The sequence below is a fragment of the Acipenser ruthenus genome, chromosome 44 (assembly GCF_902713425.1).
Source record: "Acipenser ruthenus chromosome 44, fAciRut3.2 maternal haplotype, whole genome shotgun sequence".
NCBI classification, from domain to species: Eukaryota; Metazoa; Chordata; class Actinopteri; order Acipenseriformes; family Acipenseridae; genus Acipenser; species Acipenser ruthenus.
In genome coordinates this window covers 2,093,851-2,119,893 of record NC_081232.1, presented here as the reverse complement: position 1 = coordinate 2,119,893, position 26,043 = coordinate 2,093,851, and the positions used below count along the sequence as shown (strand labels likewise).

The following is a 26,043-nucleotide window of genomic DNA, read 5'->3' as shown; positions in this document are numbered from 1 at the left end:
AAAATGTAAGTTCTATAGTACAGTACATGATTTTGTACTTGTGATCATTGCTGGGTATTTACAATGACCAGAGTAAACATGTTCATGTGGGTAGTTGTCTATGTAACTTTGTAGTATAACTGCAATTATACAATTACTGCAGCATACTATATAATTGACCCCAGGTCTGCTGTAGTGTCAATCGGATTGTGGGGCACTGCCCCCCTGGCTGCAGCTCCCTTGCATTGCGCTCGGTTTATTTTTTTACAGATCACATTCTCATCTCTCAAGTCTTTACCGAGCCAGTGATTTAAAAGACTTTGTGATTTAAAAGTTTCGGTTTTTAGATAATTATCTACAAACTAAATAAAAGTTTGATAATTATAAAACTATTCAGAATACTGCCGCTTTTAAATGATTCTAGAAACCTGGCCAGCCGTGCAGTTACATTAGTACACAGCGCTCAGGTGCAGGTCTGAAGTACATGGTTTTCATTTTAATCCTCTGTTACGACACTAGGTTCAAGACAGCTCTCCATTTCCATCGGCCGCACTTCCTAGGTCCCCCTGGCAGTGTCAACAAAGACACTGGCTGAAAGCATGTCAGTCAAAAGGGGAAGCAGCAGATGGCTGGTTAAAGAAAGAAGCCATTGATGGGGACGGGGTCAGTTTCACTCTCCAGGTAACCAAGGAAGTGCAGCATTACCTCAAATATGTATTTAACCTGGTGTATTACCATGTTTTAAAATGAAGATCAATGTTGCTATGACGTGTTTCTTTCAAAACTGCACATTTAAGAGCTATGTAGCAAATGGAAGCTCAGGACTGGTGAGATTCAGGGAGTTCTTTTCTGATCAGCTACACAAGAAAGAGTCAAGCAGCAGTGTGTGTCAGACACAGATATTGGAAGTGTCTGGTTCTTCTCCTGTTTGTTTGTTTGCTTGCCGAGTGGATCTTGTGATCCAGAACTTCACTGTTGAACAAACAAATGCTTCCAATATCTCTCTATCTCTCTCTCACACACACACTGACGAAGGCACTAGAGCCCAAACGCTTGTCTGCTGCTCAACTCTCTCTCAGTTTAACAGTTTGGAGTTTAACAAATTGAAAGTGTCTTTTAAATTACTGGCAGCCAAACTCCAGGGAACATACACAACACACACACATATATATATATATATATATATATATATATATATATATATATATATATATATATATATATATATAAAATCAAAAATACAATAAAGCAACAATTACCTATTAACATCAATATAGTGAATCCAACAGTATATTTCACAACTTTATAACAGAACGTAAGGCTTTTTAGTGTCAAAATGACTGTGTAACTGCTCAATGCTGGAATATGCAAAACAAATTAAAGCAGGACTACATCTCCCATGGTACCCTGCTGTTTCAGTAAGCAATAAGCAAAGCATTGTGGAGGCTGTAGTTTAAGATATATATATATATTTTTTAAATCTTGTCTAAAATATCGTACCTAGAAACAGACTTTGAGGTAACATAAAACCATATCTCCCAGAGTCCCGGGTGTATTAGTAGTAAGTGTTGCCCAGTGAGCAAAGCATTGTGGGGGCTCTAGTTTTAAAGTTATTATTTTGTAGTGTCAAATTGAACAGGCTTGTGGGACAGTGTCTGTAGCTTCAATAAAACTAAACACTGAAAGAATGTAGTAAACTAACACAGACACCATGAAGGAATCATATTGTAGTGTCAAACTGAACTGGATTGTGGGGCTCTGTCTGTACATTCCACACACTAAATGGTACAGAAAGTCATTTAGTAGTGATTGAAGGAGAAGGGAGGAGAAAAAGAAGGAGACAGAGAGGACAGCAAAGAAAAGGAGAACAGAGGAAAAGAGAAGGAAAGAGAGAAAAAATAGATAGCTTTAAATTAATAGCCACCATCATTGCTATTATTATTATTATTATTATTATTATTAATATTATCATCAACGTTTGTATATTTACTTTAAATAGATACAAAAAAACAATGCAACCCCCTTCTCTCCTTCTGTGGTTCTTCAGTCTCTCCATCCAGACAGCTTCAGTCTCGTCAGAGCAAAGGGATGAAGGTCAGCAACTCTCTCTCTCCCTCCTTCATATTCTCTCACCTCTTCCCTTCCCTCACACTCCAAAGGAATAATTATTAAATTGAAACACAAAAAGAAACTTAAATCAATTCAATGACAAACGTTTCCTTTGTCATTAGATTCAATTAATTACATTGAGAAAGTCTTCTAGTCGAAATGTTAGTCATTTAATTTATGAAGTTTCTTTTAGTATTTCTAAATTCAGCACTATTGAGTGTTTAATAGTTCTGGATGACGTACATATATTAAAAAAAAAAAAAAAGTCAGCACTCTCAATTGATATAAACATCCATCCCTCCCCCCTCTCTATCATCCCCCTCTTCCTCTCAGAAGAAGGAGTATTGATTATCGACCGCTCTCGTTCTTACGCTCTCTCTCTCCTCTGATTCAGAGGGGGGGGCCTCCAACTGTCTGAGTGTCACCCCCCTCTCTCCCTCCCTCTCCTCACACTCCTCTCCTTCTCCCTCGCTCCCCCTCTCCCTCTCCCTCTCCCTCTCGTGCTCTCTCTCCCTCTCTCCCTCCCTCTCCCTCTCCCTCTCCTGCGGGGGGCTGGGTGGGGGGGGTCGTGCAGGGGGGGGAGGAGGTATGGGGGGAGGGGGCAGAGGTAGAGAGGCAGGGCTATGACATCGGCTGGTCAAGTCTGAAACGAGAAGAAAAAGAAGACAAACTGACTTCATTTGAAACCACATTGAACACTGAGCGCGTCTTCAAAGAGACTGCATCTGACAGGTCAAATCAACAGAGCTTACCTGCGGTGCTGCCATTGGCTACAAGGGTCTCAAATGTGTGGTGTTGCACTTCCTAGGTTGCTGCTTTTCAGAGAGTAACGTGACCCATAATACACTGCCGACCTAGGAAGTGCGAGGGTAGCGGTGTTCCCGAGTGCAAGGCATGGAAACTGAGAACTTTCTTAAACCTGGTGTTGTACCAGTGGTTTTAAAAATGGAAAATCCACGTTTCTTTCAAAACGGCACACCTGAGAGCTGTTTGTAGAGAATCGGAGTGCAGGAGAGCGATGGGGTTTATTAAAGCACGTCTACAGGGACAATCAAGACGTTTTGGAATGAATTACATGCATGAAGTTATTAACAACTTTTTCTATTTATGTTTCCATAGATAAAAGGGAGACTGCTAAAACAGATGAGCCAATCTATCTCTCTCACAGACACTCTATGGTGGTGTAGCCAATCTATCTCTCTCACAGACACTCTATGGTGGTGTAGCCAGTCTATCTCTCTCACAGACACTCTATGGTCGCGTGGTCTCACTTACACACAGTCAGAGATGGGGGTTGATGGAGATTCGGGGTGGCGCAGGGTGATGACATCACACACTGCTGACCGGCTGCCTGACCTGTCCCGGCCTGTGGAGATGACCCAACGACAAAACAACAAGACAGCCAATCAGAGCCCAGAACACTGGGGGGGAGGGGAGCCAGGATGGGGGGGGGGGGGGGCAAAACCCTACAGACCTGAAGCACAGTGAAGCCATACGGGGGCCATGCTGGGTGCGGGCAAATCATCAGTAAAGGGGTCACAGAGGAAGAGTGCGAAAATCAATAGATTCAAAGCACAGTGAAGCCATCTGGTGGCAATGTTGGTTGAGGCAAGTCTACTTTCTATTGGAAATGAATATATAAAGCCATATTTAGTGAGGGCAATGTCTAAAGCTGGGGTATGAATTTAAAAGCCAAATGAAGATGAGCCGACCATGTTGAGTTGGGGGAACAGGCTAAATGACGATATGGGACCATGTACAGTATGATGTTTTGGGGTGATGGGTGGGCGTGTCTCTTACCGTGCTGCCGATTGGCCGAGACCACGAAGCTGATGAGCGTGACATCACTGGCCCCGCCTGACTCCAGCGGGATCGGGTGGACTCTGAAATGCTCAAGCATGTCAAAGATCGACTGGAACCAGAGGTGCTGCACCCGACACTGCCCTTCCTCATTGAGAGAGAGACGCAGGTGCTGAGAGAGGGAGAGAGAGAGAGAGAGGGTGAGTGAGTGAGAGAGAGGAGACGTAGTGCGAGAGAGAAAAGAGAGAGAGACGTAGTGCGAGAGAAGAGAGAGAGAGAGAGAGGGCGAGAGAGAGAGACGTAGTGTGAGAAGAGAGGGTGAGTGAGAGAGAGGGCGAGAGAGAAGAGAGAGGGTGAGTGAGAGAGAGGGCGAGAGAGAAGAGAGAGGGTGAGTGAGAGAGAGGGCGAGAGAGAAGAGAGAGGGTGAGTGAGAGAGAGGGCGAGAGAGAAGAGAGAGGGTGAGTGAGAGAGAGGGCGAGAGAGAAGAGAGAGGGTGAGTGAGAGAGAGGGCGAGAGAGAAGAGAGGGTGAGTGAGAGAGAGGGCGAGAGAGAAGAGAGAGGGTGAGTGAGAGAGAGGGCGAGAGAGAAGAGAGAGGGTGAGAGAGAGAGAGAGAGAGAGGGCGAGAGAGAGACGTAGTGTGAGAAGAGAGAGGGTGAGTGAGAGAGAGGGCGAGAGAGAAGAGAGGGTGAGTGAGAGAGAGAGAGGGCGAGAGAGAGAGGGCGAGAGAGGGTGAGAGAGAGAGAGGGCGAGAGAGAAGAGAGAGGGTGAGTGAGAGAGAGGGCGAGAGAGAGAGAGAGAGAGGGCGAGAGAGAGAGAGAGAGAGAGAGAGAGAGAGAGAGAGAGAGAGAGACTTTTAAAAAGGTCCAGGTTAAAATCCATTAGAAAATGTATAATAAGACTTTAAACAATAAAAGACTACAAAAACAGGACTATGAGATACAATCAAAATACAAATATTTAAACAGTATTTTTCCTGTAAAAACAGACTAATACCAAATAAATAAAAACACTGTAAAACTATAAAATACAAATCAGACCAATTTTCTTTAAGGGGTTAAAATTAGAAGAGAAACTGGAGCTCCCCCTCCACTCACTAAGCACAGGGTGTCCCCCTCATACCACCTCTCCTGAAAGCTCCCAGGTTACTGACCATTTTAAATAAGTTAAATTCACCATTACCCGACTGACTACTAAAATACTAAATAATCTGACTACATCTTTGTTTTTACAGGATTTTAAAATAGCCAATTTTGCCTGCCCTAAAATAAAGTTTATTAAAACACTGCTAGTTCTTGATTGGAAACTACAGGGGATCTCCTTACTGAAAGTCACCCCAAGAGAGTGCAGGAAATCCTGCAGGAGAAGAAAGAGTGACCCCAGCCTGACACAGTCACTGAACATGTGGAACACAGTCCGTCCCGCCCCCATCGTTGCCAATTTTTTTTTTTATTATTTTCTCCCAATTTGGAATGGCCAATTAGTTTTTAGGCTCAGCTCACCGCTACCACCCCTGCACTCGGGAGGGCGAAGACGAACCCACGCTGTCCTCCGAAGCGTGTGCCGTCAGCGGACCGCTTTTTTTCACACTGCGGACTCACTATGCAGCCACCGCACAGCTACAGCGTCGGAGGACAACGCAGCTCTGGGCAGCTTACAGGCAAGCCCGCAGGCGCCCGCCCAGACTACAGGGGGTCGCTGGTGTGCGGTGAGCCGAGGACACCCTGGCAGACCTAACCCTCCCTCCCCCCGGGTGACGCTCGGCCAATTGAGCGCCGCCCCCTGGGAGCTCCTGTCCACGGTCGGCTGCGGAATAGCATGAGGAGGCACTTTTATACACAGAGAATTGTGAGGGTCTGGAACCAACTCCACAGTAATGTTGTTGAAGCTGACACCCTGGGATCCTTCAAGAAGCTGCTTGATGAGAGTCTGGGATCAATAAGCTACTAACAACCAAACGAGCAAGATGGGCTGAATGGCCTCCTCTCGTTTGGAAACTTTATTATGTTCTTATGTTCTTATTTGTTTGAAGAAATGCATGACTTGTTGACAATTGCTTTTTTTTTATTTTGTTTGAAACCTTACTTTTGTTTTTCAAAAGCATAACCTGTTTTGGACATAGCATTTTCAGTTGGTGCATTTGCACCATTGTTAACTAATAACATTTTATTTAGTAGAAAAGACCATTATTTTTTTCCTGTTTTCATAGATATATTATGACAGCGGGTCTACTTAAATCGCCAAGAATTTAAATGTTTTTTCCCGGGTAGGTTATGGAATAAAATTAGGATTTCGTGGACATTATTTAAACATTATTTAAACATTAAATAAACCTAAGTAGATAATATTTCAGAGCCCTATAAAAGCCTAAAAATAGTGGTACTTGATTCCTTACTAAAACAGAGTGCTTTAATTTCTTAAAGGCGAGCATATTGCTGCAGACATTCTCTGACTGGTGTGAAGACTTGCCCATACATTGTACCGAGTCAAAAGAAAGAAAACGTGACTATTCGGGTCTAAAATTCTGTCTGTGCTTAAAAAGTAAGCAGCAGGTTGTTTGAAGTGAGGTGGCTGTGCTGGATCGTACCTGTAGTAGTGATTTAACATGAATATAAATAACAGGAATACTTTTTGTCTGCGCTGACGTTCCAGTTTGTTTTCTGAAAGCTGTTGTTTTACGTTCTGTTCAGCAGCCTCTGTAGTAGCCTTTCGTTTGATGTGTGATTCTGAAGCTAAATAGCTCCAAAGTCACAATACAAGATGTGTAAAACAATTTACCTCCATCTGTATGTAAAGTTTCTTTGGGAAATGTCTTGACACGATCCTTACCCGAAATATACATTGCTTTTTTTTGCTTTGTCGTCCATTTTAGGTATTTTACTTCCAATGCTAAAAACTAGACTTTAGCAAAATAACAGTGCAACACTGACTTTGTCCCACCTCCTACTGTACAGTACAGGTCACAGGAAAGCCAGTACAGACGCACGAATTAAAACATCATTGTCATGTGAACAAGAAATTTAAAGTAGAGTATTTTTCTAAGGACGACCCTCCCTCCCCCCCAAAATGCAATGCACACAGATGGCGAAAAATAAAAAAAGCCTATCTTACAGAATTAAGAGTTTGCATCGCTTGCGGTGTGCAGCAGTTCATTTAAATTGGGTTTCTTTTCTTTTTTCTCTCTGTACTAGTCCGGTATGAATTGGCTCTTAAAAGACGTGAATTTCGCAGTGACCCCTCAATTTCCAGATTTCCGCAAAATCCCTAATTAGGTAGACCCCTAATTATGACCAGATCGGGGTACACGGTAGACTACATTATTTGTAAGGAGGTACAGGGCCTAAAAAGTTTGAAAACCACTGCACTACATGATATAAACCCTGCAATACCTTTTGTTTTACCTCGTCCACAGACATTTTTAATATCACCAAGCAGACATGATAAAAAGATGCGACGTATTATTAGGGCAGCAATGTGGAGTAGTGGTTAGGGCTCTGGACTCTTGACCGGAGGGTCGTGGGTTCAATCCCAGGTGGGGGACACTGCTGCTGTACCCTTGAGCAAGGTACTTTACCTAGATTGCTCCAGTAAAAACCCAACTGTATAAATGGGTAATTGTATGTAAAAATAATGTGATATCTTGTAACAATTGTAAGTCGCCCTGGATAAGGGCGTCTGCTAAGAAAGAAATAATAATAAAAAAAAAAAATTAAACAAGCGGCAAAACAAACCGAGAACACGGCTTCGTCAGCTGACTCCTCCCTAATCGCCTCCTGCTTATACCGGTACATCTACCTTCTAGTACAGACGAGTATGCCGAAATGACAGAAAACGTTTTTGGTGATTCAAAATCAGACCCGTTCCTGACCTTTACATTTTTTGACCCGCACCCGAACCGCAAACCGCAAAAAAGTTCACACCCTCACCCGCGGGCCCCCGACCCGATGCAGGACCCTAATGCAGCTTTCTTGACTGCAGTGGAAAACCTGCTATTTAGTGTCATTACAAGTTGTTGTACTTTATGCAGTTAAATATGGTAGCAACCAACCTGCTCCTAAAATGGTACCCAACAATTGGATTTGGCGACCCATTTTTTGGCCTAGGAGCCATTGCATTGTCTCATAAGACCAAGTTATCTTGGTTGTGCCAACAGCCAAGTTAGCCTTTAAGGTAGCCCCTATTGTGTTTTGATTATCACATGTTTAAATGGTAAGAGCTGATCTAATTTTTTTTAATCTGTCTTTCTGTACATTTAACATTTTTGATTAGATGACAATAGAAAGAATACAAACGAATTATGATCTGCAATCAATACACCTGCTGTTGAACTTTATTATATAGTTATTTTAACTGTCAATTAATGTTTTTTTTCACTCTGGAAATCTGGTAACCCTACTTTGTACTTTATTGGGACCCCCCCCAAAACTTCCTGTGGGACCTTCTCCAGGACCATCAAAGTTTTGGAGAGCTCAGAGTAGAATAAAAATCACCCCAATCACTAATACATCATTGCTACTACATTTAAAAATTGTTTGATTCAACTTGTTAGACAATACAATTATTTTGCTTCCCGCATTTGGTGCATAAATATTTAAAAAGTAAAGTTAAAAGCAGCTATTTGTGTCTGTAGTTTTAAAAGCCGCTCTTTCTCAATCTCGCCTACCTGCTGTAAACTCCCCCAGGTCTGATTTAAAAAGCACCGCTACTGCTGTGCTGGTGCTGGTGCTGGTGCTGGAGCCGTGGCTGAGCACACTCGCCCCCCCCCCCGATCCTGCTGTGCTTCAGCCCTATCCCTCTTTCTCTGACAATGTTTCCTTTGATGTCCCTGAGCTCCAGAATTAAAACACCTCATAGTATCTGAACTTGCAATTCGTCTTTTCAACATTAAAATTCCATGCCACCTCAATAACTGAATTTGGATCATTTTGTATAATATGATACATATCACGCCAATTCTCTTTTCAGTAGCTAATTTTTTAAGAAGGGAGGGACATTAGACAACTTTTGTAGCTTGTTTACCAGGACTACCTTAGTTAAGAATATGACTAGAGCTTTATTCATCCTAGAAGCGGATTTTATTTTACTAAAGCCCACAATCTCTCCCACAGCTACAGGCACTCCGCGGGCACCCCAGTATCGGCACACAGCCACAGCCATGCCAGCGAGTCAGTACCCCCGCGGCACAAAACTACACACCATATCGGCAGATCAGCAGAAGAAACAACACTAACTCACAAATACACTGACACGGTTTCATTAATACAGTACACCTCCGCTATAACAAACCTGTTGGGGTCCAAGTCTTTTGTTCGTTTATCGAAGGGTTCGTTATAGCGAAAGGACAATCAAAACAAATGATAAACTGTTGGGAGTAAGTTAATGATATTAGATTTTGAACAGCAGTAGAATTACATGTACCTGTTTGTCTCATGTATGCAGTATTCTGCCTTTGCTTTATCCTATTTGTTAAATAATTCAAATGCAGTACATAAAGCAAAAATCCCAAATCTGAACTTTTATTCAAAATCAATCTGACATGAATCATTTCAAAGTGCACCAAATCTTAATCCAGCATGCAAGAATCCCACACTGATCTTTTATTCCAAATCAACCTGACATGAAAAGTTTCAGTGAAAAGTTCATCAGATGCTCTTTTTTTTCCTTTAATCAATTTTGCTTGGTTATCGTCGTACCGCGGTACAATGTCATTTTGTAATCCGTTTTTAAGTGGCTATTTAAAGAAATACACTCAAGTCAAGTCATTTTTTAACAAGAAAAATAACTTGAATTTAAAGTTTTAAGACAAATACAACACACTGGTACTACAGTTCTGTCAGGCACTGCCTAACTGGAAGTAGTGTTCACTCCAGCTCACACAGGCTCAGCAAAATAATGCTGCTTTTTTATTTCAAATTACTGTGGAGAAACACCAAAATATTAACATGTTCTGGGCTCAGTCTGGAACGATAGGGAGTAAGGATGTGACCACTGCAACTCAATACCCTCTTCCTCTTTATCAGTTTGGATGGCATCCTATTAGTTAAGACAGCGGTTTTCAACTAGGTGTACGCGTACCTGGGGGTACTTCAAAAGGTCATAGGGGGTACTCAGGATGACTCAGAAATGCACAAATACAAACGAAAGTAAGAGAAAATAATGATCTTGATTTTTTTTTTAACGGTATTGATGTTTAATTATTTAATCTTTGTTTAGCAGCTCAAAGTGAACGGCTAATGAAAAGAAAAAAATAAATAAATAAACACAGAATCTACCACGTCCACATTTTCCACGTGTACGCATGCGTGATTTCGATCGTGTGGATTTCCACTCTGATATACAGTTTTCACCTTGTCGTATCAGTGAAGCACAGTGTTTCTGCGTTGCATTTTATTAACAGCAGTAGTGGCCGGTTGAATATGTGTTCGGTGTTTGACACAATAGAAAAACGAAGGAAAACACAGAAGTCAGAAAGTGCAAAGCGACAAAGTTATACAGAGTCCTTTTGGATCATTTTTAGTTAGTAATTAATAGTTTTATCTTGAGGTTAATGTTTTTGATACTGTGAACATTTTAAACTGCACACAATTATGATGAGGTGGGAAGTAAATAGTAACGTGATAAACATTTACAGTGCAGACTATTTTGTATTATTTATAATGACTTTTCCCAATAGAAAGCGCAAGATTCCTAAATACTAACTTTTAATTCTCTGCATCCAAGTTTTAAGAATGAAGCCTTCTGTTTTGTTTCTTTTTGTGTCTCAGCAATTTGTCAGTCCCAGACTGTTGGGCAAAACTGTATTTTAACCAATTCGACCAAGACGGCGCCTGCCACTTTTTTTTTTTTTTTGGTCCGCATGTTAACAGCAACGAACACAAAGGAAAGAAGAAATGTTAAGGTGGGTCTGACACCGTTGCAAAGTTAAGCGGCATCTAGGGGACTTTTTTTTTTTTTCTTTTTTAAATGGGAATAAAATTGTATTCATTTTGAACACATAAAAGCAAAATACTGCGTTTCTCTTGACCGATACGATAGGTAACAGCTAATTACTTCTTTGGTTTGGTAAATTAATAGGAAGGAAGTGATGAAAAGTTACAGTGTCTTGTTCTTGCTGATATTTTTTCGAGTATTTGTGTTTCACTTCATTGTTTAGGAGGACGGTTTGTATTAAATAGCCTACTCAGATAATCTCATGCATGGCAGTTTTCAGAATTTGAGATGTCTGTGTTCATTAGTTAGTTCTAATGAACACAGCGGCTCACCGATAGACAAACGGTGAATAAAAAAACGCGCTCATATCACCTTAAACCGTGTGAACTTGGTGATGATGGTATAGAAAAATAGTTGCGGTTTCAAAACCGTGCCAGTTTATACCGCGGTTTACCATGACATCCCTAGTGTAAAGACAGTATGGAGTGACTCCGGACCACAGAACAGTGTATGTAGACAGTGTGGAGTTACTCTGTACTCTGGATCACAGTACAGTGTATACGGACTGACCTTTGCCTTGCCCTGGAAGTTGAAGGTGAGCACGTACTCCCCCCTGCGAGTCTCGCTCTGCCGTACCAGGAACACGCCATGGCTGCCCGTCCCCCCTGCCAGCACCAGCTGGGCAGCCTTCAACCGCGACAGCGTGCCGTGGAACCAGGGGCAGTCCGACAGGGGGTGATCCAGCAGCTCCGGGGGCTCTGAGAACAGGAACGAGCCTGGGGGAGGCATACCGAGAGGTTTCAGAGGTTTGAGAGACAGAAAGACAAAGAGAGAGTGAGAGAGGGCGAGGGTTGAGAAGGATGGAGAGAGAGAGAGAGTAGAGAGAAAGGGGTGTGTGGAGGTGGGAGAGAGAGAGCGAGAGCGAGAGAGAGAGAGAGTGTCAGTCTGAGTGATTGACAGCTTACCTGTCCCGTCGGGTGTCTCGCTGAAGGGTGTCACCGCGTTGGCCCCACCCCCTCCTTGCAGCCGGCCCTCTGATTCATCGAGGGGAGCGCGGGGGGGCAGCTCGGGGGGGTGCATCTCAGAGTTGGGGCCACCAAGACCCCCATACCCCCCTAGAGAGAGAGCGAGAGAGAGAGAGAGACTGTACAACTTACTGTATAAGTTAATATGTGGTGTGCAGTGCTGGGGTTGGGGTTGGAGTTTGGATGTACTCACCCTGTGTTAGTGGGTCGTTGGTCTCCCCGGGGGTGATGGGGAGCTCTCGGCTGGGCAGACTCTCAGAGAGGCACGGCGTGTCCAGACTGTCATCATGCTCACTGCAACGACAGGTCATTACAGGGTCATCTATAACTCTGAAACACTGAATCAGCATTCGAAAATCAAACTATGAGAACCTGAGTCAAGTAGACAAATGCTTCAATAACAATGAAGGCACTAGAGCCCAAACGCTTGTCTGCTTGACTCAGTTTAAGAACACTGATGAATTGGCCCTATTGCTTGGAGATCGTCGGTTCGAATCCAAGCTATGCCACTGCCGACCCAGGGGGCGGCGCCAGGGTTGGCTGATTTAAATCAAGTCAAATTTTTAAATTTTTAAAAATCATTGATTTAAATCATTTTTTTTCATTTACTACCTATTTTATATAGTTTGTGAAGGAAAAGACATGAAAAGTATGTTTTAAAAACCTTTTATAAACACAAACATCTTAAACTCTTACTGTCTATAAACTAAAACTCTTAGGGCTGTATTCTGATCACAGCGCAAATGTGAGTGCAAGTGTGAATGGTGCTTGGCCCCGATTCTGTGGAGCATAAATGGAGCGAAAACTGAAGAAATGGTATTCTGAAGACATGTCTTGCCCCATCATTAACATATTCGCCAAAGCGATTCTGATGACAGTGCAATGGGGTCCCAAATCTGTGTCAGACCCACTGAAACCTGCAGGTTTATTTAGTGGTGCAATCAGGAACTTTAACAATTGAACACACTGTAAAAAGCAAAGCAGTCCTAAGCAACAACTGCGTGTGTTTGGACTGACACAGAAAAAGGAAATCAAAGAAAAGTAAAGTAAAAGAATGACTGGGATGAGTGAGGGGGATTTTTCTCTGGCGTACTCCATCGCTAAATTCTTGTAGTTCACATTTAGAGGATGCCACCATGATACATAATTTGCTTTATTTATGTAATCATTTAAGATTGAGTAATTTAGTTTGGTATGTAACTATTCACAAGCCACCATTCCCAACATCCTTAAATTTACAGTTTGGAGGTACTGTAGAGCTACACCTACGGTACTACGAAAAAACATAATAAAAAAAAAAAAATGATAATCTAAAAAAATCTGATTTAAATAAAAAAAATCTGATTTTTTTTTTATTTAAAAAAAAAAAACCCTCGCCAACCCTGGCCAGCGCACAACTGGCCAAGCGCTGCCCGGGCAGGATAGGGTTAGGTCGGCTGGGGAGTCCTTGGCTCACCCGACACCAGCGACCCGTGTTGGCTTGCCAGGCATCAGCAGGCTGGCCTGTACGCAATTCAGAAGTGCGTGTTCTTCCGACGCTGTAAGTTATGAGATATTTATATATATATATATATATATATATATATATATATATATATATATATATATATATATTTATTTATTTATTGCATTTATATAGCGCTTTTTATACAAAAGTATCGCAAAGCACTGTTCAGTACACAGCCCATCTTGTTCGTTTGGTTGTTAGTGTTATTGATCCCAGAATCTCATCAAGCAGCTTCTTGAAGGATCCCAGGGTGTCAGCTTCAACAACATTACTGGGGAGTTGGTTCCAGACCCTCACAATAGGATCAAGAGAGCATGTAGTAGTTTTCATATGTTGAACTAGCTCTGTCTGTTCCTGCAAGGTAAATAAAAAAAAAGCCCCCATAGTAGCCTTAATAGGTGTAGTTGGTAAAATTGTGCTGGAGTAATAGAAGGGTTGCAGCGGTGAACTGACAACAGAACTGGCAGAAGGCACAGGTGTCGTCGTCCACCCAAGCACCTTTGACCATTGTTCCACAGTTCAATTTCTGTGTTCTTGTGCATATTTTAGCATTTTAGTCTTGTTCCCCTTTCAAGAGTGACCTTCATACTGTTGATGGATGTACTGTGCCTTCTGCCGGTTCTGTTGTCAATTCAACGCTTGTCTTCTTTCTATTCCTGAAGGATATTATGTTCAAGTATTGCTCCTCCTTGTTAGACAGCTTTTTGGGTCTTCCAGTCCTGGGTTTGTCATACAGATGATGTTTCTCTGTACTTGTTGATTATGCTTCGGATACCACACCTTGAAAATCGAGTGATGCAAGCTATTTCACTCAATGTGTTTCCTTCTTTATGCAAGTCAAGGCTGTTATAATAGTAGAACACACTAGCGGAGGCTTTGAGTAAATTGTAGAAAAATGCAACATACCCCCACATAACTTACCCGTTTAATCCCAACCGTTCTTTTCAATGAAAATGAGCCCTATCTGAACGATCACTTACCAGGATCAACACGGATGCAACGATCTCAGTACTGACTGACACTGAGCTTTCTCCAGTGTCCAGTGTGAATTCATCACTGTTCATTTACTTACTGTTTTTTTTTTTAAACATACCGTTTAAATGTTTATCAATGTGAAGTAATCTTCATAAAAGTACTATATATTGATGTTCAATTCAATTTAGGCTTTGCTTCATTATTCTGATGCAGCAAATTGCCAAACCCTATTACAGTGAACATCCTGATATAGCGAACATGTCTGGTCCCATGGGGCTTCGTTACAGTGAAGTTAGCCTGTATTTATATTTTAAATATAAAATGAGGAGCTGACGTTGTGCTGGAGCCTCTCTGACCTGTGACTGATGCACTCCTGAATATCAGCCAGCCACGACCTCATCTGCAGGGAATCAGCTGTCTCCAAGATATACTCCACCGAGCCCTGCATCTATAGAGAGAGATACAGAGAGATCACAGAGAGACAGATACCAGAGAGAGAGACAGAGAGCAGGGGGGGGAGGGTGCAATTTTTGGAAAAAAACTTCATGTCCAAGGGACAAAATGCTAGAAAAATCTACTTGTCCTTCTTAAAAATCTACTTGCTCCCTCCTGGTCGCACAAAACACACACAAAAAAATAAAGAGCATAACTTGTAGGATTTTAGATTAATTTAACAGTGAACACAATCAATCAATTAACAGGGGTGGATCTAGCCTTGTGTCTTGACTGGTTCACTAAATTCTTCCAAGATACACAAAAGGTTCCCTGTGAGCCCACCTCACCTCAACAAATGCATAACTTAATTTCAGGAAATGTTCCTTTCAGTGCAGTTTGGAACACATTTGCTAGTAAATTTAAGTAACACACACTGCTACCCCGTTATAACGCGGTTGTCGGGGGCCATAACTGTGACTCAGCTGTCAGCTCTGTCCGTGTTGATGTGGGCTTGCATGTCCCCGATTACCGGGACATCGGGACATCCCTCCCTCCCTCCCTCCCTGCCTGCCTCACTCACTCACTCGGTCCGTAGACCAGTCCTAAATCCCGGGTTGTTACAATATATACAGTATAAAAGAAACTGATATTCCACCAGTTTAAAGTTTACACCAATCTTATTCAAATTGTATATTAGAAAAAAATTCAATGCAAGCACAGGAGCTTTAGAAGTACTGTATGTCCCAGTTTCAACTTAAATGGGTTTAAATACGGTAATGTAAACAACAATAACACCCAACGTTTGTGAGTCAAATTGCATTATGGGGGAAATGGGAGCCACAACCTTACCGTGTTATAGAACATAAGAACATAAGAAAGTTTACAAACGAGAGGAGGCCATTCGGCCCATCTTGCTCGTTTGGTTGTTAGTAGCTTATTGATCCCAGAATCTCATCAAGCAGCTTCTTGAAGGATCCCAGGGTGTCAGCTTCAACAACCGATAACCGATTCCTAAGAGTACAACTATAATAAGCAATACTTGGGAGTTTAATTCAAATATAAAAAAACCTCTGGAAATCCATGGCGGATTCGATTGCCCTTCCTCCAGGCAGGCTACTAACGCTTAAGAAAATACGTTGATGGTGATAGGTAGGCAAGCAGGGGGAGAAAAAGATTCTGATCCTTGAAGCCCTTTCAGGATTAGTGACATTTGTGAGTTGCTGAGTGTAGAGCTGGGACACCGAAAATGAGTTTGTAAAAAAACTGGATGCCAGAAATTGAAATTTTGATAGAGGAAACTCTTATAGCTCTCTTCTTAAGGGACATAATATAGGATGACACTACGGGCATTGAAAATGAAGGGAAGGGAATGTTGAATGCAATGTGAATTTTTAAATCCCCAAAAGGGATGCGGCTACAGCAACTGGATACATTTTGGACAATGACGAGGAGTGATCGGGTATAGGAATGGTGCTGAATTCTTCGGGCCATGGAGCAGAAAACCAAAATATGTATTGCTCCAGTGTACCCCAGTAGATCCTCTGGTTCCATTATTGGAGACGGGCAGCGGCTTTGGCAGAGAAGGCTTTGCGGTATTCAAAGAAATGGGAACCTCCGAATCTAACTGAGAAGTCTAAAATGATCGGCATACAATTATCCAACTCGCGCCGGCAGTCGGGATAGAACTCGCATATGATGTCCCTGAAATGGCCGAGAGCTAGAATGAACTCAGAAATGGTAAGTGTTTTGAATAAACTGCCGATGAGCTGAAAGAAGAAGAGCATCTCACAGAGAAGGGGCCACTATGGGGGCCTGCTGGACGCTCATAGTGGACGGGGAGGTCACTGCAGGGGCCTGCTGGACGCTTGCAGTGAGGGGAGGGTAACCTAAAAGGTTACTTTTGGAGGACCGCTGGGAAGGACGGAAGAGTGAATGGAAAAGCGGGGTCCTGCTGGGCAACCGTTTGAGGTTAGGAATAGAAGGGGGCTGCGGGGCCCTGTTGAAGCCAGCAGCTGGAAGAAAACCATTTGACAGAGAAGGGAGCGCTATGGGGGCCTACTGGACACTCAGTGGCCAGAGAGGTGACTGCAGAGGCCTGCTGGACACCTGCAGTGAGGGGAGGTAACCTGAAAGGTTATAGTAAGAGAAGGGAGCACTATGGGGGCCTGCTGGACACGAGGTCACTGCAGGGGCCTGCTGGACACCTGCAGTGAGGGGAGGTAACCTGAAAGGTTATAGTAAGAGAAGGGAGCACTATGGGGGCCTGCTGGACACGAGGTCACTGCAGGGGCCTGCTGGACACCTGCAGTGAGGGGATGTAACCTGAAAGGTTATAGTAAGAGAAGGGAGCACTATGGGGGCCTGCTGGACACGAGGTGACTGCAGGGGCCTGCTGGACACCTGCAGTGAGTGGAGGTAACCTGAAAGGTTATAGTAAGAGAAGGGAGCACTATGGGGGCCTGCTGGACATGAGGTCACTGCAGGGGCCTGCTGGACACCTGCATTGAGTGGAGGTAACCTGAAAGGTTATAGTTGGAGGAGAAGGGAGCACTATGGGGGCCTGCTGGACAGGAGAAGCACACATCTGGGCAGAGAAGTTTGGAGTGGTAAATACCACCGACCGAAGTTGTGGAGTTGGCCCGGGAAGGGCTGGTTGAACTGGTTGAGTGGATCTCGGCTCCGGGGAAACGGCAAACAGATCATCATCCGACAAAACTGAATAATCCAGAATACTGACCATGATGCGTGCATTTACGATGAAATTGAAACGCAACTGAGAGATAAGTGAAGAGGGTATTTATAGTGCTAACAATTTAAATTAGCTAATGTGTAAATTGAATGATTCAACTTGGTGACGCGGAGATTGGCGTCTGACCCTCCTCCCGAACTTTAATTATAAATTTCATTTATAAGCATATCATTTCTATCATTATAATCACATTTGTCAATCTTCGTGTTTTAATAGTTTCACAATATCCAATAAATAACTAATATAAACATAAACTTTTTTTTTTTTTTTTTTTTAAATATTGAGTTTAAAATCTCAAAAAATATGTAAATATGGTAAATGGCAAACTAGGTTAGCAACACTAAAACCGAAAGAAAAAAATTAATTACATTTTTTGCCAGGGAAAGTTTGTTTTGAAATACCTTTTTTATTATAAAAACGTCCTAACAAGTACATGCTTGATCACGAAGTAGAAATAATTGTATAAATTACACAACACGATTTTTTCTAATCCGCTAATACCTTAGCGACTATGGTGGGTATATATATATTTTGTTTAACTTTGCTAGATTGCTGCATCTAAATGTCAGGTTCTTGTATAAAGAAAGCAGTACCACTTCAATCTAAAAGACTAGTCTGTGCATTGCCAGACATTTTTGGGGTTTCTTTGTAACCAACAGAAGAGCAGCTTGTTCCACAGCTAGCCAATCAGAAGTGATAGGGGTGGGCTGTAAACACATTTTAAAATGTTTGTGTGTACAGTAGGTGCTGGACTTGCGCAATTCAGTTTTAAAAACTCTCTAGAAAATACCTGGAGTGTATTTCTAGCAACAGAGCGAACACAGGAAAAATAAATAAATAAAAACTATTTGTCCAACGGGCAAAGTATAATGGCAAAACTTGTTGTCCCTCACACAAATCTTGTTGTCCTGGGCGTTGGGCGATATGAATTGCACATCCCTAAGAGAGAGAGAGCGAGAGAGACAGAGACAGAGAGAATCAACCATCGCCAAGATATACTCCAATGAGCCCTGTGTCTGTACAGAGACAGAAAGAAAAAGACATCAGAGTCAGAGAGATATACTCCACTGACTCTCCATCTGCACATCGAGAGAGACGGAGAGAAAGACACTCACACACACACACACACACACACACACACACACACACACACACGCACACACACGCACACACACACACAGGGATCAGATAAACTGGCCTCCCTGCGTCCGCCACCCGTCCGCTCCAGCTCATCCAGAACTCTGCTGCTCGCCTGGTGTTCTCTCTACCTCGCTTCGCCCACGCTACTCCACTACTCCGCTCGCTCCACTGGCTCCCGATCACCGCTCGCATCCAGTTCAAGACTCTTGTACTAGCCTACAGATGCCTTGATCAGACTGCACCCAGCTACCTCCAGACCCTCATCTCTCCCTACACCCCCACTCGACCTCTCCGCTCCGCCTGCACTAGAAGACTGGCTCTACCTCCGCTACGCTCCCCTGCCTCCCGAGCCCGCTCCTTCTCCACCCTTGCTCCGCAGTGGTGGAACGACCTTCCTACAGATGTCAGGACTGCCCAGTCCCTGACCACATTCCGGCGCCTCCTTAAGACTCACCTCTTCAAACAGCACCTGTAGAACTCCTCTGTTGTATCCTGGGACACTATCACCCTTCATTTAAATATGCTTTATTTTGCTCTTATCTGCCCCCTATTTTACTGCATTTAATCCTGTACCTCAGAATATTGTAATCTGCCAAGTGTGTAATCTGTAGTATTTTGTACTTAATCATATCCTGATGTAACTATCACTATTTAATCATATCCTGATGTAACTTTCACTATTATCTGCTGTATTATTGAATTGTGGTTTGTCACACTTGAGAATTATTGTATTTCTTGTTCTTATTGTATGACTTATATTGTAACACTTGAATGTATTTGTATTTGCTTACGATTGTAAGTCGCCCTGGATAAGGGCGTCTGCTAAGAAATAAATAATAATAATAATAATAATAATAAACAGACAGACACACAGACATCCTCTTCATCCCCGCTGTACTGCAGCACTCGGGGCGCTGGCTACCTAAGTGTTAATGCCCTTCAGTACAAAGGTGTTCCCCTGGTCTGGGGAGTTGCTGTTTTATTATTATTATTATTATTATTATTATTATTATTATTATTATTATTATTATTATTATTATTATTATTATTCTGCAGTGTCGTTGCTACCCTCCTCCTGAGAACTAGGTGATGCTGGCTCCCTCAGTGTCACCCACCTTCAGTACGAAGGTGTTCTCCTTGTCTGGCATCTCCAGGGGAGTCGTTGTTCTCACGTCCACAATAGAGGAACAGGAAATAGTGACGCGCGGCTTCGAGGCCTGAGTGAAAACAATGAGGAAGAAAATCAGTGAAACACAGACGTAGAGACACCGACCGACCGACCGACACACACACACACACACACACCGACATACACACACACACCGACACACACACACACACACGTAGACACCGACACACAGACACGCACACACGTAGAGACACCGACACACACGCACGCACGCATGGACGGATACACCAACACGTACGCACACACACGTAGAGACACCGACACACACGCGTAGAGACCCCGACACACACATACGCACACGTAGAAACACCGACGCGCACACACACACTCATGCACGTATGCATGTAGAAACCAACACACACACAAGCACACGTAGAGACACCGACACATTCACAGCATGCACACACACAGTACTGTATTAACTCGGCAACCCTTGATAACCCATTCCACCCCCTCCCCTACAGGACCTGCTTCCTTACCTTGGGAGGGACGAAGAACTCCAGCAGGCAGCTCTGGGGGCCGGGGGTGGTGGGAGATGCAGCCCCTGCCCTGCCGTCCCTCCTTAGAATCAGCCGGCACTTCTGCCAGCGAGCCTTGGACCCGCTGGCACCCCCCCCCATTGAGGCAGTGAGCCCGGGCCCGGAGCCCCCAGTGTGCCCCGACAGCAGCTCCTCGGCCACCATGAAGCTGAGCAGCCCCTCCCTGCGCACGTCGGAGGGGGGGGGCTTGGGGAGGGGGGGCGAGCGGGAGAGCCGCAGTCTCTCAAACCTGTGCGTCCACTTCTCCTTTTCCCTGTCGGAATTCCCGCCCCCCCCACTGTTCCCTGCGCTTTTCCGGCGTTCTCGCTGCTCCGAGGAGAAGGAGGAGGAGCTGCTGGAGGAGGAGGGCGGGAGGGAGGGGGCGGAGAGGGGGAGGGAGAGGGAGGGGGGCAGCCCGCCGGCAGCACCCTGGCCGTGGAGCCCTCTGCCCTTCCCCCGTGCCTCCTCCACACTCCCGCTGTAGCTGTAGCTGCTGCTCAGCCCTCCTCCCAGCCCCTCCCTCTCCTCCACGCTGACGGGAGAGCTGGCTTCGCTGCCAGTGCTCTTCCAGTGCAGGATCCCCCTCACGCTGCCCCGCACGCTGCGGCTCACGCTCCGAAGGGAGAAGCGCTTGCGCAGCTTGGGTTTCCCAGGATTGGGGCTGGCTGTTGAGCGGGCGGAGCCGCTGTTGCCCGTGTTCATGTTCAAATTGACGTTGAGTGATGCCGCAGTGCCGGCTTGCTGGCTACCGGAGGGGCCTAAAGAGGCAGCCCCGAGTTGGTAGGGCGCAGTAGCAGAGCCGGGGCCACTACGTGGAGCCAGAGATACAGCAGCATTGTTAAAGGAGGAGATGGAGGAGAAGGAAATATCCTCGGAGCTCCGCGACTGGCTGCTGATGGAGATCGGCTGGACAGGGAGGTGGAGGGGGTGGGGGAGGGGGAGGGGGAGGGGGGTCTGGGCCAGAGGGATGATGTCTAGTTCAGGTTCACCCTGGGATAGCAGTGGTCTTCCTCCTCCAGTGGGCTGCTGGGGGGATGTGAGGGAGGAGGAGTCTTCCTCGTTGGAGCAGTAGGTCTCCACAGAAACAGAATCCAGGCAGTTGGCCACTCCCCCTGCTCCTCCCCCGACCTGGCTCTCGAAGTGCCGCACGAACCTCTCCGCAAAGCGCCTGGAGAAGGTGGCGCCTGCCCCCCCAGGCAGGGAGAGGTACTGCGGGTGGTCCTCGAGATATAGCCTGAAGCGGCATGCAAACTCCATAGCTGCTGCGTGAGCATGAATCTCACAGAACTCCTTCCAGCTTGGAGGGGGAGGGGGGGGAGGGGAGTCGGGGAGGGGGGAGGGGCCAGGGGGCAGGGGGGGGCAGCAGCCACTTGGATGGAGGTCACCATCTCCACTGGGAGCACTGGGAAGGACTGTTCCGTTCATGGTGTTTCACACGGAGAGGGGGAGGTTTAGTCCTCACGCTCAGTTCTCTCTCGATTCTTTAGGGATGTGCTGCTTCGGAACTACAGCAGCAATGTCTCGGCGTCTGAGAGAGAGAGAGAAGAGACGGAGGAAACGCTTTACATCGATTGTCAGGGTTGGGGTCAATTCCTCCACCCCCCCAAATTCCTATTCATTTTTAAATATCAATTCCCATTCCCTTTTCTTGAATTCCAATTTCAATTCCTTTCACGACACAGGCTTTATTGAGCAAACATAAATACAAACACATCTAAAACAGATCTGTCTGGCTGCAGCTTAAATTAAACTAAACTCTGGAAGAATGTAGTACTCTATTTAAATGTGGTTTTCTCAGTCTATATCGTCCGGTCACAGACATATTACATATCACTGACTGCAGTACTATAGGCAGGGGTTCAAATAAAAAAAAAAACACAGTTCTCATATGCGGACCGTATTTTGGTCCACATTGAACACTAAAAAACACGCAGACATGTCATGACAGTTTTTTTTTTCTTCACATAGTTACTTTTGACCCAAAGCAAAAAAACGTTACATCAAGAAACTCAGTAAACAAATAATAATCAGACAAGTTGCATACATAGCCCAACTCAAGAGTAACATGTATAATTTTTACACAGAGAATTGTGAGGGTCTGGAACCAACTCCCCAGTAATGTTGTTGAAGCTGACACCCTGGGATCCTTCAAGAAGCTGCTTGATGAGATTCTGGGATCAATAAGCTACTAACAACCAAAACGAGCAAGATGGGCTGAATGGGGCCTCCTCTCGTTTGTAAACTTTCTTATGTTCTTATGTGTAAAAATACACAGCCCTTTAATGTACATTCTGCAAGCACCATTTCAGACTCTTTTTTTTTTTAAATCACTATACAACAATGTGACATCGCAATATTATTCAAGCCACCGAATAGTCTCTCCTGAAAAGTGCTTCCTCATTAGAAGAAAGACGTCTTATTGAGAGACTTGGATGAGAATGAGAGGCATCTAATAAAATCGAGACATGCACTTTGGTTTTTAAAAAGAGCCTGGTGTCTGCACCACTATTATCAGCTCACAACATGCAGACAGGTGAATTCAGCAGGGGTAAGCATCTGCATGTTACAATTTTAAACATAAGACCCCCAAAATCTTTGTATCTAGCAGCCCAATATTTTCAGTTTGCTAATTATTGACATCCAGCCAGCCAACAAATATCCTTCAGCTACACTAAATGTGCTGCTCTCCTTTGGAGCGGGAGGCGCTTCTCCTGCTTGATCACCTGCATTGTCTGTCACAGTACCTGACAAACCAATATATTTTGACAGCTCAGTTTGAGTTGTACTAGTAATACGCTTGCTGTTATTCGCAGTATTAGTTAACCATCCTTTCTGATAGGCAGTTGCTTTCAGTACTATTTTTTACAAAACAAAAGGGAGGTACCCAAAAGCGCTGAAACAAATGATTAAGTTATTTGAAGCCCTGACAAGAATGATTAAATACACGTCACCAAGGATACAGTCTGCGATCACAGAATATCCCCGTTTACACGACTGACCCCGCGTCGTGCTGTATTCTCAGCACGTTGCTCGTCTTGTTGTCGTGACGTGAGTTAAGGTCAGCATTATTCGTAGATTTGTGTAGTAAACAAATACATAATTACGTCTATTAACATTAGTTTATCCTCAACTGAAACCCCTAAATAATGCTTACAACAGTATCTTATACTGTGTAATAACAGCGAAGCATGCTGGCGTGTCAACCTTTAGTTTTAGGGATATGTAATATATCGCAAATGCTCCGACATTATCATCATCAACACACGACCATCACCATCATGGGCGTTATTGTTATTATTATTATTATTATTATTATTATTATTATTATTATTATTTAAACTGTGTGTTACATCATCACCCACTTACATCTGTCTACCTACCTTCTTCATAGCGAGGGCTTGTTGGGCCATCCTCTTCAACGTAATTAAAATGCAACGATACGATAGTCCAGCTGTACTGAAACACAGTGTTTGGGTGAAATTCGCCTGCAGAAAGACACTTGACTCAGTGAGTCGACAGCACTGTCTGTGTAAAGGCCGTTACCCGTAAATTACACGGGCGGGGCTGCGCTGCTTCTGGTGCGCCTGAGCTCGGCCCGGCTCGGTTCCCCTCGGCTCGGCCCCGCTTATGGGTTCTGGTTCGGGGGGGGGGGTCACTTTATTCGGCGAGAAGGTTTGGAAATGTCTCTTATCTTTTAATGTTGCTGTGATGATGATGGTCCATCATCCATCGCTCTCGCGAGAAGGGGGCGCTGAGGTGTTGGGTAATCTGGGATTGAATGGGAAAACTTTATTGAACGGGGGGGAAAAAAAAAAATGAAGATATTATTTCTATTGTATTGTAAAAAAAAAAATTCTACTGGTGTTTCTATTGTAATTTGTATGTTAATTGTAATGTATTGTAATATTGTAATGTATTGTGTTTGTAATGTATTGTAATATTGTAATGTATTGTGTTTGTAATGTATTGCAATATTGTAATAAATTTGGATCGCACCTCCATTCCAAATTGTGTCATGAATGCTGAGTCTGTCGGGATTTTAAAAGGCTGCATCACTGGGTCTGTTTCAAACAGGCTCAGTCTGGTTCGTTTTGTTTGAAATGTGCAGCAATGTGCTTGCTGTTATCTGTGAGCAAAGGGACCGATTTCATTTGGATGTGAACCAAAGTTCGTTTTTTTTCCATTTCTTTCAGAACCGAGTCCCTTTGTGTTCACAATGCAGTTTTCAAGTGAACTCGGTTCGTTTATATGGTCTGTGAACCGATGTTTACAATATCCTGCAAGGCATATTGAAAGATGGCACCTATTGATGTATTGCACCGGTTTTTATATACCATGTTTTAATTAGCATTGTGACAAAAAAAAATAGCAAATATATTAAATGATTACTTTTCACAAGTTTTTACAAAGGAGGACACAGACAACATGCCCCACATGTCGACCTGTTCCTATCCAGTTTTAAATAACTTTAGCATAACAGAGGCAGAAGTGTTAAAGGGACTAGGAGCTCTTAAAATAAACAAATCCCCTGGGCCGGATGAGATCCTCCCAATAGTACTCAAAGAAATGAAAGAAGTTATTTACAAACTAGACAATGTGGGGAAGCTATAAAAAAGGCCAACAAGATGCTCGGATACATTGTGAAAAGTGTTGAATTTAAATCAAGGGAAGTAATGTTAAAACTACAATGCATTAGTAAGACCTCATCTAGAATATTGTGTTCAGTTCTGGTCACCTTGTTACAAAAAGGATATTGCTGCCCTAGAAAGAGTGCAAAGAAGAGCGAACAGAATTTTCCCGGGTTTAAAAGGCATGTCGTATGCAGACAGGCTAAAAGAATTCAATCTGTTCAGTCTTGAACACGCAGTCTTGGACCCAGGGGACTTTTTCGACCTGAAAAAAGAAGCAAGTACCAGGGGTCACAAATGGAGATTAGATAAAGGGGCATTCAGAACAGAAAATAGGAGGCACTTTTTTGTGAGGGTCTGGAACCAACTCCCCAGTAATGTTGTTGAAGCTGACACCCTGGGATCCTTCAAGAAGCTGCTTGATGAGATTCTGGGATCAATAAGCTACTAACAACCAAACGAGCAAGATGGGCTGAATGGCCTTCTCTCGTTTATAAACTTATGTTCTAAGGTGGTGAGTGGTGTGATGGCAAATAACACTGTATTACTCCCATAAAACGACTGTGCTTTAATAATAATTATTTATACTGTAGCGATCTTGGTTAACGCAGGCAGGCGCATCACACAAGACAAGGCAATCCACACACAGGCGGAGGGTGGGCATGAACCCGGGACCTCTCGCACTAAAGCATAGCGCCGATACCGCTGTACAAAAGAGCCGGCTCCTTTGCAAGGAGCGTATATCGGGCTTATGTCTTCGTGTGTGATTACGTCACCTACCAGCCCTGCTGCTGCCTTCCTCCGTGCACGCTACAATACAAACAAACAAAAAAAGTCTCCCCTATACCAGCGATGGTGTAGGGGGAATCAAAGACACGCAGGTTGCAGTCCCTAACAAAAAAGCAAAAACTCACAATCCTCTGTGCACGAAACTGTGCTCTGTGATCGTGGTGAAAGTGGTGCTAGTGCCCGTGATACACTGTGTTGTGCTGTGCAATGAAGCGATGAATCATTGCTGTGATCTGGTTCCGTATTCATATCAAAGCGCCCTGACACTGCCC

At 44.0% G+C, this 26,043-nt stretch overlaps 1 protein-coding gene across 1 annotated transcript; it reads right to left on the bottom strand.

Annotated features, from left to right (window-relative positions):
* Positions 1–2,566: 2,566 nt before the first annotated feature.
* On the bottom strand, positions 2,567–24,104 carry sh2b1 (SH2B adaptor protein 1). The gene is made up of 10 exons (XM_033998240.3): positions 23,735–24,104; positions 20,316–21,882; positions 19,763–19,864; positions 14,680–14,771; positions 12,035–12,135; positions 11,782–11,931; positions 11,387–11,592; positions 3,889–4,060; positions 3,364–3,454; positions 2,567–2,731 (listed from the first exon to the last, which is right to left on the bottom strand). Exons 2-10 carry the CDS (start codon positions 21,777–21,779, stop codon positions 2,710–2,712), a joined length of 2,400 nt encoding a protein of 799 aa, XP_033854131.1. The 5' UTR covers positions 21,780–21,882; positions 23,735–24,104; the 3' UTR covers positions 2,567–2,709.
* Between the last annotated feature and the right edge of the window lie 1,939 nt (positions 24,105–26,043).